The 14,993-nt window shown below is 40.6% G+C and overlaps 1 protein-coding gene across 3 annotated transcripts in view; it reads left to right on the top strand.

Moving 5' to 3' along the window:
* SEC16B (SEC16 homolog B, endoplasmic reticulum export factor) overlaps positions 1-14,993 on the top strand; it is a 325,648-nt gene that overhangs the window by 26,510 nt on the left and 284,145 nt on the right. For 2 of the 3 annotated variants that reach the window (XM_085601607.1, XM_085601609.1), the window contains exons 2-3: positions 627-949; positions 5,290-5,393. In XM_085601607.1, the coding sequence (XP_085457733.1) occupies positions 681-949; positions 5,290-5,393 (373 nt within the window). In that variant the 5' untranslated portion in view covers positions 627-680. The remainder of the gene's footprint in view (positions 1-626; positions 950-5,289; positions 5,394-14,993) is intronic. The other variant, XM_085601608.1, reaches the window with a different exon arrangement.

Here is a 14,993-nt window from a genome sequence, read left to right as displayed (position 1 = left end):
GCTGTAGTAGCAGCGGTGTTTTATCAGGCCTGAGGGGCTGGGCCAGAGCTGTGGTAGCAGAAGTTTGTTGTATATCCTCAAATTGAGGCTCATCGGTAGAGCAATAGTAGTGGGGGTTTCAGTGTGTCAGTATTGAGGTGCACTGCCTGAGCTGTTTTGTCAGAAGGTGCTGTATTCCAGAGCAGACAGCACCCCTCAGTAGTAGAAGGGGCGCTCTATCTGGGGTATTTGCAGAGGATGTTATTTTCCAGAGATGAGGTGCACTGCCAAAGCTGTGGCTACAGAGGGAGCTGTATTCCAGAATCAATGAACACTGCTAACACCCATGCAGTAAGGGGAGCTGTATACCAGGACTGAGGCGCACTGTCAGAGCATTGGTAGCAGGTAGCACTGGAACACTGTAGGTACGCACTGGTGTATTCCTAGCTTTCCCTGGTAGTGTAGTGCATTTTCTTAACATAAAATAGCTATGGTGCTAGTTTGCTGTATAGACATGCTTTTTCCATTATGGCATAGGTTCCCCATGATTTCTCAAGTTCAGTAGCAGTAAGGCGATACTAACCATTTAAATAAAACAGGTTTAAGACTATGCACTAATGATTGAGCTCTCTCTTGTTTTTTGACAGCAACAGAAAAGAAACCCACAAAGGTAGAACCTTTGGGAAGAACGTCAGAGTGGCATGGACCCTGGAGTAACCCCATGGCACTCCACACCACGGGGGCGGCCACCGGCTGGCATGGTTCCTTGGAAAGGCGGGTACCTCCATAGGCCTGTTCCACTCCCCAATCCAAGCGAGAACAGTTATTACCAGACTGCTGATCCCAGACGCGAGTACCCTCATTGGCCTGGTGATTGGGGAGAAATTCGCCAGCCTGCTGCCTTCTCAAGGCCACAATCCAGAGCTGAAGTATATGAAAGGGACAGTTACCCTTACAGACCACATACAAGGTGCGTATTTCTGATCACATCTGCTCAGCAGTGCATATGTATTTATGTATTTAATGAGTGTTGTTCTACAGCGCCTAGCAGGCCTTAACCAGCAGAAGACTTTCCCCAAAGGTCTGCACAGTGTCACATTCCAGATTTCAGTGAACAATCAGGAAGCCGGGAGGAAGAGGAAAGGAAGTGAAAATGTTGAAGAAATTACATGAACTCCCTTTTGAACACAGATAAGGAGGTATTGGTGTAGAGATCGCAGAAGGAACAGCATCCCAGACTTTTGGAGCAGAGAAAGACTAGTTCTATGCACACTTTTTGTGTTGAAGACTGGTTTCAAGTAAGAGTTCAGCACTGCACAGTTGGTGAGAACCTACTGAGAACTACAGTTTCTTGGCCAGATAGTTGGAATCAACAAAGTGCAAGAGTTTGTGCTCTAAGCACACAAGTTTGTGGCTAGAGTTGCACTCACCAAAAATAAATCTCAAAGTGTGCAATACAGGAGTGATGTGATCAAAACAGTCATTTGCTCAGATAATGCGGGTTGCTGCATGCAAAGTGGCTTTGAGAGAAGCAAAGTACATTTCCATAATGTATTGCTTCGCCCTCCCAAATAATAGAAAATGCCGTATTCCCACACTGAGGCACACACACGGTGAAGCAATTAAAATACCGGAAAAGGGATTTCACTCTCATAAAAAAAGGCACATCAAAATACAATTTTGAAAATAAAGCATGGGGTTTAATTTGTGCAAAACTCTCTAACAGAACAACGAACAACTTTCAAATGTATATAGAAATATATATATATGTGCAAGCAATAATAACAGGCTTATTAGTAAGCAAACGCAACTGTTAAATGCATGGAATAAAATACATGGAATAAAATGTAAGCAGATAATAATTATACTGGACGTCCACTGCAAGAAATAAACACTTAAATGCAAATAATCAGACACAAGGAATCAAAAGGAAAGCATAACATTATATAAGGATACATACACTAAATACATCAGATGATTATAACTACTGGATACTTGAATGTGCACACAGACACACTCACACATCACAATGCCAATAATCAAAAGAAATACATCACTGATCGCTCTCTCTCTGCATTCTTGCCAACTCGGCTAGAGGATCCCTTGACAGCTAGGCAGAAGCCTCGATCGGGACTTCCAAAAGTTCCCTATGGCAACATGTCTGCTCCACAGTGAGCTCCCATCTGGGCACTGAGATTTCTCGCCTTTAATAACTTTTACTCAACCTGAGGAGAAGTTTCTAGAAACCTCACCCCCTTTCTTCTGTTACGAAAATCGAGCTGACTGTACTGGTCTGTGTCAGGGTCAAGAAAGAAGCTGGCCAGGCCCCTGTATCTTTATTTTGAGACAGAGCAACGATCCACACATTTCTCTGGCAACAACAATCTCTGCCCTGAAAGGTACCAATCACGCATCCCACACATTTTCTCAGTGAAGCTTATGAAAGTCTCCAACAGTACAGAAAACAATCTCTAAAAGTACAGAAAACTACCTTGAACGTGAATAGCCTAAAACTTGAGTGATCTGGGGGCTTGCTTGTGTGCACAAAGTTCAAGCTAGACAGAGTCAGAATTCAAGATGGGGGCATGTCAAAGCCAATAGTAAAATCTTCATAAAACTTTCTAATGTACAACACAATGCACATTTGTGCACCACTGCACATAACTTCATTCTAAGACAGAGAAGTACATTCCACACCTTTCTCTCTGTCATGCTTTCAAATGCACACCCCACACGTTTTGTTCCTGGCAAGGCTGTAAAAAGCAAACACTCCCTCTTTGAAGCTACAAGGAGACAAAAAAGATATATTCAAGGAAAAATGCACACGCAGGAAAAATTATGTCGTAAATTTAAGCTAGAATAAATCAAAATACTTAAAATCAATTAAAACAATGGTAGAGAAAGGCCATCACGTGGTCCCTATACCTGGGAGTGCCTCTAGGACTACACATAGTCTACTCTGGAAAGTATCAAGGCTTGCGGTACTTTTTGAAGTCCTGTTCAAGTAAAAAAGTGTCTAAGTTGAACATTAGCATTTTTAGTCAAGTCATCAATGTGTTTCAAAAGATTAAGCCCTAATTGCAAATGGCAACATTTTACCGGCAGCAATAAATCTGGTGGAATGATGCCAACGACAATTACAAGTCTCCCAGCTCAGAATTGTTGGGGCCACAAACTCTAGACCCCATAATTCAGGCCCAGATACTATGGACTTGTCCTGCATGCTGCATGGTCTGTGGGCAGCTAAACAGTGTTGCCCCTACTTGACCCCTGCAGCCGCATGGGGGAGCAAAAAATGTCCCCCAGATAGAATGAGGCCCGCCCTGACCCCTGCAAGCTCACCACCGGCTCCCCAACCTTCACTGGCACAGTCATTTTCTGCCTACAGAGTTGCTAAAACATGTTTGTGATATTCTCCCTGAGATCTGTTAAAACATCAAAGTAAAGGACCAGTATTTTGCAATCGGCCATTTAGTTTTCCCCATTCCAGGGAGAAAACTTCTAATTGCTGGATTATAGTTCAGGAACACCGGCCATAATCAGAAATTCAGGCATTCCGTTGTTCTTAAACGAAAATCCACCAAATTCATAATGACTGTCTATGTCTAGATGCTGTCTAAGATGTCAGTGGGGTCTGGCTAGTTTTGAACTGGGTCGGAGGACCAATGGAATGAAAGAAGTAGGGACTAGAACCGAATCTTGAGGAACACATTGAAAAAAGATTCTAAATTTGAAAGCTGCACCTAGAAGGGCTAGATTTTTATAATGTTTCCATAGTTTCAAAATTGCTTCAAGCTAGAGATTGAAAAGTGCTGGGAGTAGAACTGAATCATGATAAGCACTTTGCAAAATTATTCCAAATTGAAATGCTAACTGCAGTTTAAAGTGATCTGAGAGTTCTGCTTAGTCGAAGAATTATGTTTTTAGGTTTAGAAAAATCACTGAAAAATGCGACACATTTTATGCCCATTTTCTTTTATATGGAATAACATTTTATTATTGCAGACAATAGAACGTAGTGTTGTGTTGGGCAACGTATACAAACAAAGCCTAAATCTATGTCTGGAGCCTCACATTGTCATTAGATATTGCACTATGCTTGTATTTGATGTTGACTGCGGGTTGAGAGTAGAACTGAATCATGATAAGCACTTTGCAAAATTATTCCAAATTGAAATGCTAACTGCAGTTTAAAGTGATCTGAGAGTTCTGCCTAGTCGAAGAATTATGTTTTTAGGTTTAGAAAAATCACTGAAAAATGCGACACATTTTATGCCCATTTTCTTTTATATGGAATAACATTTTATTATTGCAGACAATAGAACGTAGTGTTGTGTTGGGCAACGTATACAAACAAAGTCTAAATCTATGTCTGAAGCCTCACATTGTCATTCATAGATATTGCACTATGCTTGTATTTGATGTTGACTGCGGGTTGAGATGTTGGGTTACCCATGCATATGATATTCACTCTAGAAGATACTTATGCGGGGCTGCCCTCAGAGCCACCCTTGACTCTAGATCCAGATTTGGCTGATGTTGTATGTGATGCTTTCTTAGATTCCAGATGTTCCTCAACCCATGTTATTTGAGCTCCTGAAATTGCAATCATCAGCTCCTATATCTTTACATTAAGCCAAAGTCAAGTTCATTCTGAGAGGTGACAAGGTTGGTGATATTTCAGGACGATTTTTATGATTACTTTTTTTTTAATGTTTTATGTACCTTTATGATTAGGGCTCCCGGTTTTATGGTATTTATATTTTTGTCATTTCCGTCTGTATTTATCCATATTTTTTTGTTGTTGCAAATTTTACCTGTATTTATCCATATCTATTTTAGATTTTGTGAAAAAATGAAGCTGAAATGTGTATATTTCTGCATTTATTTAACCAGTCAATGGGCACTCGTGCCTGAATGCCTGACCGGTTTCAATGTACTCCTGTTTCGGCTCTTTACTAAAATCCCTATATTTATTTAGTCCCCTTGCCTGTCAATCTGCACAGCTATCGGCCTGGCAGACATGATTGACAGCATTCAGAATGACTCTAAAACAACCCAATTTTCATTTTATCCACTTTTAAAAATAAATACATACAGGAAAATAAATGGTTTTCTGTCTGTATTTATCTGTAAAAATCAGTAAAAACGGAAAACTGGGAGCCTTATTTATGATTTACTGTGCTTACATCCAATAAAGTAATTTTTACAACAAGTCTTAGCTGCACCTTCACCTATAGTGATGGGTTTGGAATTGCAGGGCATGTTTACATCACAGTGAGCGTGTTGAACATATTGATTTACTTGCAGGCAAGGCTACGAGGACGTGTATCATGCCTATCCAATGGCAGCCCCTGTGGGAGATTATCGAACATATTATCACGCACCGCCCAGACCAACACCGGTGGAACAAGGCAAGTCTATTTCTTGAAAGGTTTGAATAGTGTCTCAAAGGTGCCTGCAGCTATTGTCAATGTATGTCAGCACAAACCCACATATGTCCACCTATTGATGCAGTCAGGTGAGAATGATCATGTTGAAATAGCATACACACCCATGCCAATGCCGTTATAATGTAATTTAATTCATAGTAGCGCTAACTTAATTTATATCACCGCTAGTAGAAATGCATCAGTGATATCTCGTAACGATACATGCACATATTTTGCATTAACTCAGAAAAAGAACAGTTAGTAACATGAGAATGTAGAAGACAAAGGTAAAATCTCTGACGTCACTAAAAGCAGTGCTTTAGTGTAGATCCTCTCTTACCTTGTGCAGCGGGCGGCATAGGACAGACAGTTCTGCACCAACATAGAAACCTATTCTGTCCTGTGAGAGAAGACTCCTTGAGTGTCTAGAGTCCCACCGTTGCATAGCTGCTTAGTGTGTTGATCTTTGCGTAATTTTTCTGGTGGGCTCTCAACCCTGCAGCTTTGGCTGTATCACACTTTGAAGCATGTGTCTCATCTCAGTTCACCTTTGAACAGTATCAGATAGGTTCTCCTCTCATCCTTCGCACCTCCATTTTGGGTGAGGGTGCCCCTTTGCTCCTGTAGAATTTCACGTGCTTTGGCTGACTCTCTGAGAGACAAGACAGGAAATTTGGATGGTATACTTGGCAGTTTGTATACCTTATACTGATACGGTGGTAGTTAACCCTTTATGGAGCACCAAGATCCTTGTGCACGGCCCATACATGGCGTTATATACAGAACTAATTAGAGGTGCAGAAATCTTTTTAGCCTCATTCTGAAATTCCCTAAACAGATGACATAGTGACTTAATTCGTACTACACAGGTGTGACGTTATCGGAGAAGTATAACTATCAATTGTAATATTCAGACTATTTTCAGGCTTTGATCCAGAATGTTTCCTCATTAGGAGGCACAGTGGTGGCTCCTCCGCTAAGGCGGAGGAGCGTCGCCCCACTGCCAGGAGCAGCAAAGACAGAAAAAAATAAAATGATAATTGTTATTATCATTTTATTTTGTCCTCCTGCTGCGGCAGTGCGTGAGGGGGCGGGGGGGGGGGGCAGAGCTGCAGGGGAGGAGTGGTGGAACACTCCTGTGCACAGTGACAGTTTGGTCGACCCTCTCGGGCTGCCCAAAACAGTCATGGAGGGGTGAGTATGTTCTCCATGCAATCTGCATTACAGACTGCATGAAGAACATGCTCACCCCTCCAGCCCTTGGCTGAGTGTGTGTCACGGCGCTCAGACCAATCACACCGCTCCATTGGGGCATTGTGATTAGCTTAGGGTTGGGAGCCTGGCTGCCTGCTCCCTGTTCCGACCTGGAGTCGCACACAGGCAAGCTGGAGAGAAGACGCAGGACCCAGCTGCAGTGGCAAAGTACGTTTTATTTATTTATTTGTTTATTTTTTTAAAAGCAGCCTGCTACCTCCCCAACACGAATGCCCCCCGTCCCGAGCCATGCCAGCCGCCCCTGAGGAAGCATCACTTTTTTCAGATACAGGGTGCCTCACCCACCGATGTGGCATGCTTTATCATTGGGACCTCCTTCTCGTCGGGTAGCGCATCTTTTGGGAGCTCTTTTTCAGAGATCCTCTGTCCCGAGTTCAAGAAGCCAATGTGGCCTAATGAACTACTCTAAGTGAGAATTGTTCATTCAGAGAGTTGATCTAAATAGTTTAGGCAAAAACCCATCAAGGGTTAAAATCATCAAACAGATGTTGGCCATAGATTAAACACAATGTGAACACATTTCTGTGGTCTGTGTTGGAAATGTAAACTGTATCGGCAAAGTATTTTTTTGATTTTGGTAAATGTTACTCATTGGAAAAGGTCAATAAAAGCACTTAAAACATGGTTAAAATTACCTGTGGCAATCCTGATTTAGGAATTTATGGATGCATGTGTTTGCAGTGTGCTTAACATAGTATGTTTTGATTGGCATGATATATTTGGTCCTTTTGGTGACATGGATCTGGTATAAGTACACATATGTACATGATGTAAATCAGCATGAAGTTATATGTTGTCATTTTAATTTGTTTGTCATTTACCAGGCAGTATTTTCCACAGATTTGTGTGTGAGATACCCCCTTCTTGGGCCTGGCGTTAGCCAAGACATTTTGATTTTTCTAAAATATGTATAATATACTTACATATAGTGGCATTCAGCTACCTGTACATCTTATAGCATGGGGGCAGTTAATCAGCCTACTTAATCCACTGGTTAACTTCACTTTGACTAACTACATTTTGCTTTCTCACAAGGAGCATATCAGCATACAAGCTAGTTCCCATCAGTGTCGATGTTTTTGTTTTTACTTTATAATTACTTTCGTGGTGACGTGCTGTTTAAAGCTTGATGGGATAGCAGGATACATTCCATGTTTATCAGACCCCCATCTCCTGCCAACGCTATTGTAGTAGTGTCTTACTTTTCTGACTGATGCTATTTCTCAGCATACCAGATGTGTGTCTATTTGAAACAGTTCTGTATTAAGTTATCACCTTCCTTTCTTTTTCTTTCTTTCTCTCCCTCTCTCCCTCTCGCTTTGATGAGGGCCCAGCATATTCCCAAACAAAATAGTAAAAAAAATCATGACAAAACAAGACTAGCCAGATGGCTGACAAGTTGGCTGTGCCAGTGCTTGTTTGGTTTTGTGTTGCACAATATTAAGGCACGCCAATTGCTGACACTTTGATGATTAGATTAGGCCACTTTTCATGGTCCTGTTGAATGCCAATGACCCTACGGGGCCATTAGAGTCAAGAAACATAGTGACCTCTTAGGATTCCACAGATAATTGTGCCCAGCAAATCCATTATTGTTTTTAACCTTACCATTGAGTCCGGTCACATTCTAAATTCCAAAACCAGGATTGCCATTGGTAATTGTAACCACTTGCCGTCTTTATGGCCAATCTATTTTAATATCAGCTCTGGATATAAAGAGTCAATTCTCACTTAGGGGCATTTCATTAGGCCATATTGGCTTCTTGAAATTGTGATACAAGATCTCAGAAAACGAACTCCGAAAGGATACCTATTGGGCACAGCACCCCTCACCTGATGAGGAGCAGGTCCCAATGATGAAGCATGCCACCTCAGTGGGTGAGGGACACTGTATCCTAAAAAGAGATTCCCTCTAATAAGGGAATATTCCGGATCATTGCCTGAAAATAATCTGGATATTACAAACAATTGCAAGTGATACCTCTCTGGAATGTTATAATAGTGTTGTACATTTTATGGTTCGAGAGGCTGTATGATAGACTGACAAACTTCTCACTTCCTGTTTGTATATGATAGTGACTTAATTCTGCTGTGTCCGGCTGCTGACCTGATGCTGCATAGACAATAAGTATTTTCCAAAGGCGTGGGCCTGTGGCCATTTATTTATTTGGGAGTTTTATAAAGCACATACATGACCTTGAGGTATCAGAGCGCTGTACAAAGCTATACCATACCAATTACGTGACCCATGTATGTGTATATATATATATATATATTCACTGAAAAAACCATAGGTTTCACACATGTTATAGTTAGCGGAAATTTTACTGATAAAAAACCAATGAAATTCCCCCGTTATAGTTAGTGCAGGCAACTATAACTCACGCGACCGCAATCCTCTGCTGATGCTAATACTGTATTTAGACACTTATTTGCCCATGTCTTCTTCCATACATTTTTAGCTATACATATATTACAAATATTTTTTTTTCATAAAGACACATATGTCATCAGCAGAAGATTGCGGTCGCGTGAGTTATAGTTGCCTGCACTAACTATAACGGGGGAATTTCATTGGTTTTTTATCAGTAAAATTTCCGCTAACTATAACATGTGTGAAACCTATGGTTTTTTCAGTGAATTTGCAAGGTTTTTTAAATGCTAATTCCTAACTATAACGTGTGTGAAACCTATGGTTTTTTCAGTGAATTTGTACGGTTTTTTAAATGCTAAGTTACTTTACGCCATTCGTGGCGTGCGCGCCCACTTAACGCAGTTCGTTCCGTGCGCGCACAGTGAGCACGCGGTGCGCTTCGCGCACCGCGCGCCCACTTTACGCAGTTAGTGCCGTGCACGCACGGTGGGCACGCGGTGCGATGACAAAGCAAGAAAGCACGTCAACAAATCTGTTTCTGCTTTCCTCCGTGACTATGGTATGGGTGCCATTTACCACAACAACTTGCGTTATGACATGCAAGACATTTATAGAGGAGATGGTGTGCACTTCAATGATGAAGGGAACAGAGTCTTCCTCTTGAACCTTAGACTCTGCATCGGTACTTACTTGTAGGTACCACTAAAAAATCATTTCATAAACACAACGGCTCTTTTTAGAGCCCCCTAATATCTAAACACTTAAATCTGATTTTCATTTTTTTTTTTTTTTTTTTTTCTACCGTACGCTTACCGTAAGCTTACCGTACGCGTACCCCGTGATTTTTTTTAAAATCAATAAATGTTTTCTTTGTACTTTTCTGTCCTTCTTTGACCCCCTTACAAATGTTAGGGGGTCTGTAACTCTCCTCATTGCCCCCTTTCCTTGTTTTCACTCTTTTTTTTCAGAGTGAAATACACAAAATGGCGGCCGCCGCTTCCTGGTTTCGACCGATTCGAATGTTTACTAAGATCTAAGAGCCAATCAGAATTGCGCTCGCGCACGCCACCGTACGCTTACCGTAAGCGTACGGTAAGCGTACCGTAAGCGGGCTCAGATATATATATTGATTTAAAGGCTATTTTCTCAGAATCTACTGAACAGATTTACACCAAACCTACAAAAGGCACTTCCTTGACCTAGGGACTACCTCTCTGCCAAATTTCTAGTAATTCTGTTCAGCCGTTCGGGCTGTAGCTCGTTCTAAAGGTCCTATGGAAAAATGCATGGGAAAAACGCGTTTTGGGACCCCCCTTTTATCTCAGCCCCCGCTTGACGGATCCCCCCGAGACTTTCAGGGTAGGAGCGGAGCGTAGCGCCCCACCTATTTTGAGAAATTCGCGAGGATTCGTCGACCGGCGCCAAAGTTATTCAAAATAGAATGTTGAGGTTTTCCTATGGAAACGTGGTCCTAACTATAACTACCTACTGGCGACCGCCAGTAGGTAATATATATATATATATATATTATCTACTGGCGGTCGCCAGTAGATAGTTATAGTTAGGACCTTGTTTCCATAGGAAATCTGAAATTTTATTTTGAATAACTTTGGCGCCGGTTGACGAATCCTCGCAAATTTTTCAAAATAGGTGGGGCGCTCCGCTCCGCTCCTACCCTGAAAGTCTCGGGGTGATTAGTCAAGCGGGGGCTGAGAAAAAAGGGGGGTCCCAAAACGCGTTTTCCCCATGCATTTTTCCATAGGGACCTTTAGTCCAAGGTACAGCCCGAACGGCTGAACAGAATTACTTGAAATTTGGCAAAACTTGAAAAAAGTTTTTTGCTATCAAAGAAGGCTTGAAAGTGAATCCAACAGAGGACAACACTCACAGAGAACACAAGGGATTACAGGCTAAAGATGCCCCAGCTTTGCTTACGTTACATCATTTGTTTGAGAATAGGTCAGATATGACCCAGGAAACCACAGATCTGTTGAATACACAGGAGCGCCTATCTGCTGCAAATATCAGGCAAAGTGGTGCAGGTATAAGCCCCTTCAAACCAAAATCAAGATTCATCCCAATGATGCCGAAAGACGCTATCGACATCTTTCACGAAGTGGTAGTAGAGGACATTAAAAAATTACACTACCGCACTAAACACAAAAAACGACATAAAAGTTACCAAGAAATTAAGTACTGTGAGTTGGTGAAAAAACTTGAATCTAATCATGAGATATTGGTTACGAAATCGGACAAAGGAGGCAACGTTGTTCTTTGGCCACAAAAGGACTATAAAATAGAAGCGCAAAGACATTTGGATGATGAAACATGCTATGGAAAAGTTGACATCAAAACATATAACACAGCAAGGAATGGGTTAAAGAGTAAATTGCTACAATGGAAAAGAGATGGATGCATCTCTGCGGATGAATTTGATTTTCTATTTGTGGAACACCCAATTCTACCAAGATTATACTTCATTCCCAAAGTCCACAAACTTACTAAACCAGTGCCAGGAAGACCTATTATTGCAGCTATTGGTAGTATGGGAGAACACATCACGCAGTATGTGGATTTCTTCCTACAAGATCTAGTTAAAGAACTTCCAACGTACATTAGAGACACTGGGGATCTATTAAATAAGCTGACAAACATCCAATGGGCAGAAGATTTATTGCTCATTACGTTGGATATAGAGTCGCTCTATACCAGTATCGAACACAAAATAGGCCTAAATGCCCTAGCACACTTTTGGGGAAAAAGACCATTAGAAATGTATAATCACAACAAAATGTTGGTAGATCTTGCTTCTTGGTGTTTGTTTAATAACTTTTTTATATTTGGTAATGAAGTGTTTATACAGAAGAGAGGCGTAGCTATGGGGGCCTGCTTTTCCCCCAGCTACGCATGCTTCCATGTAGGTTGGTGGGAAGAGCAGGTCCTCAAATGTTTATTTCAAGATGAATACCGTACCCATGTGATTCAGTGGTGGCGGTATATTGATGATGTTTTTATCATTTGGAAAGGGGATGAAAAAAGCGCAAAGGATTTTATTGACAAAATTAACTGTAACAGTTATAATCTTAAGTTTACATCACATTTGAGTAAGACGCAAATTTCTTAGATGTAAAAATCTACGTCAAAAATGACCAGCTGGCCACTTCCCTACATAGGAAAACAACAGCAGGGAACACCACTTTACACGCCAGCAGCGCACATCCCCACCATACCATCAAAAGCATACCCCTAGGTGAGCTTACACGCCTAAAACGCATCTGTAGCACTCCTGAAGATTACGAAATTTGTAAACAAGAAGCATTAATCAGATTCCGCATGAGAGGATACAATGACAAAATCCTCAATGAAGCAGTTGGTAAAGTAGAAACAATACCCAGAACAACACTTCTATCCCCTAATAACCAACTGGTGGCCACTGACACCACGAATAATGCTCCAAGACTGATCACAACGTATAATAGACAAGAAAGACAGATCAGGTCAATTGTCAAACGAAACTGGCAAATCGTTCTAACTGATGGGGTTCTAGCCCCCATGTTACCTTCACGACCTACGATCACTCATAGGAAGGGCCCTTCCATGAAACTCAGATCGCGAAACCATTTCCAGAACTTGCGGCTGCAAAGCATTGGTTACAACCCAAGCAAGGGTTTGTTAAGTGTTCTTCGTGTAGAGCATGTAGATTTGGAGTGAATACCGACACATACTCTACTCCTTTTAGCCCCCACACTACTAAAATTTTGGGTAGATTCAACTGCAAAACAGAATTTGCAGTGTATGTTCTGACGTGCACCTGTGGTCTCAGATATGTGGGAAGTACGAAGCTGCAGGTGCACGTCAGAATCCTACAACACCTACGTGCTATAGTCAACAACGATTCATCTTACCCAGTGGCTAGGCATTTTAAGTTGGTGCACAACAATGATTTAAACTGTCTAAAATATTTTGTAGTGGTGAGTGTACCCAAGTTACGACGTGGAGGCAATAGGGAGAAGAGATTAAGACAACTGGAATCTAAAATGATCATAGAATTAGACAGTAAGACTCCCAATGGATTAAACAATACAGATGAAATGTACCACTTTCTGTAACTAACATTGGGTCTTACGATAGCTACAGGTGTCTTGACAACTGATTTTAAGCACACAGTGAGTTGTTTAGTCCCTTATTTATTTATTTATCTATTTAAGGACTGAGTTATCTAAGTGTGTACAATGTCGGTATTTATCTCTTTTAGACAATGTATAGTTCTTTCAATATAGCCAAATGTGATTATTTTTTCCACTTCGTATGTATTATTGGAAGCATCAACTGGTTTTAGTCAGATTTTAGCCCGGTTTTTAACTTTGTTAAATGTGGGTTTTTACTGTCTTTTACCTTGATGTTTTTTAGGGTTGCTTACACATATTATTGATTATGTATTTTTCACATTCCTATTTGCACTAGCACTTTATGATGATCCATTTTGGATCAGTTTATTAGCACTCTTTATCCGTATAAGTGACACTGCTACGATTGATCTGTTGACAGATAAATTGAATGGGCAACAAATATACAGCATTGAAGCAGTTATGTAAAACATGGAGTCATGAGGATATTTTCCAATACGAAACTTAGTTCTTACCAATTGAATTGTTGCATTGATTTTACAAATCCTTTGGTTTAAAACACTATATATACAATCATTACTAAAAGTTTTTTTATATAGACATTTTATAAAAACTCTATTTATTAGTATAATTTATAGGTTTTAGAACTATTTATATACATTATTAGTACTGTACGATTGTGTTATATAATGAATTGACTCCAAAATAAGCATTCATGCATTTAAGCAGTCCATGTTAGAAAACAGACTAAAGATAACAGTTACGTTTTTGCAGTGTGTCTTCTATGTTTACACGTCATGTGATGGCAGCACTCTAATCACTGTGAAGTATTTAAAAATAATGATGAGCATGCTTCAAACTGACTTGTGAGCAAGGGCTTTCGTAGCCCGAAACGCGTCAGGTTCGAGGTTTAAGAATAATAAACTCCATCTCACCTAATTTCGCTGGGTCCGCGTCTCTGTTCGCCACTGCTGTGGAGGTGCAGGGATACTATCGCTTATATATATATATATATATATATATATATATATATATATATATATATATATATATATATATATATATATATATATATATATATATATATATATATATATATATATATATATATATATATATATATATATATATATATATCCAAGAAAACAAGTTGCCCTGCTATGAGAAATCGCCATTAGAGGGACATAAATGATTCACACCATGCTGGCTCCGTCCAAAGTTCATTTAATAACACAATCTTCCTAATGCGTTTCAAGGCCTCCTGGCCTCTTCGTCAGAGGATTCAGTGCAGAAAACAATATAAGCTGCTGCTACGATACTTAAGCGCATGCGCAAATTCTTTCACAGGTGTGTGTCTTTAATGGCATGCTGGTACCTGTAGTTTGATTGTGATAAACAGCGCAAGTATTCCCCTGGTGGGCACTGTTGTTCTGCCACTGCTGTATTGTCAATTAAAATCCCCAGTGGGCCTCTGGGCAGAGAAGCAGGCAAATTGATAGAAAAGTCCCACTGTGCCAAAATACGACGTGAAAGTCACCTTCCTACGTTGCTGGCCCCGTGAAAATATACACGGTGGCAAGTTCCCTGCGGCCAGGCTGCCGCATTTACATCCAAAAAAACAAGTTGCCCTGCTATATATATATATATATATATATATATATATATATATATATTCACTGAAAAAACCATAGGTTTCACACATGTTATAGTTAGCGGAAATTTTACTGATAAAAAACCAGTGAAATTCCCCCGTTATAGTTAGTGCAGGCAACTATAACTCACGCGACCGCAATCTTCTGCTGATGA

Source organism: Triturus cristatus, chromosome 4_2, assembly GCF_964204655.1.
Source record: "Triturus cristatus chromosome 4_2, aTriCri1.1, whole genome shotgun sequence".
In the NCBI taxonomy this organism is placed as follows: Eukaryota; Metazoa; Chordata; class Amphibia; order Caudata; family Salamandridae; genus Triturus; species Triturus cristatus.
The sequence above is the reverse complement of the archived record's forward strand: the minus strand, read 5'-3'. Positions and strand labels throughout refer to the sequence as shown.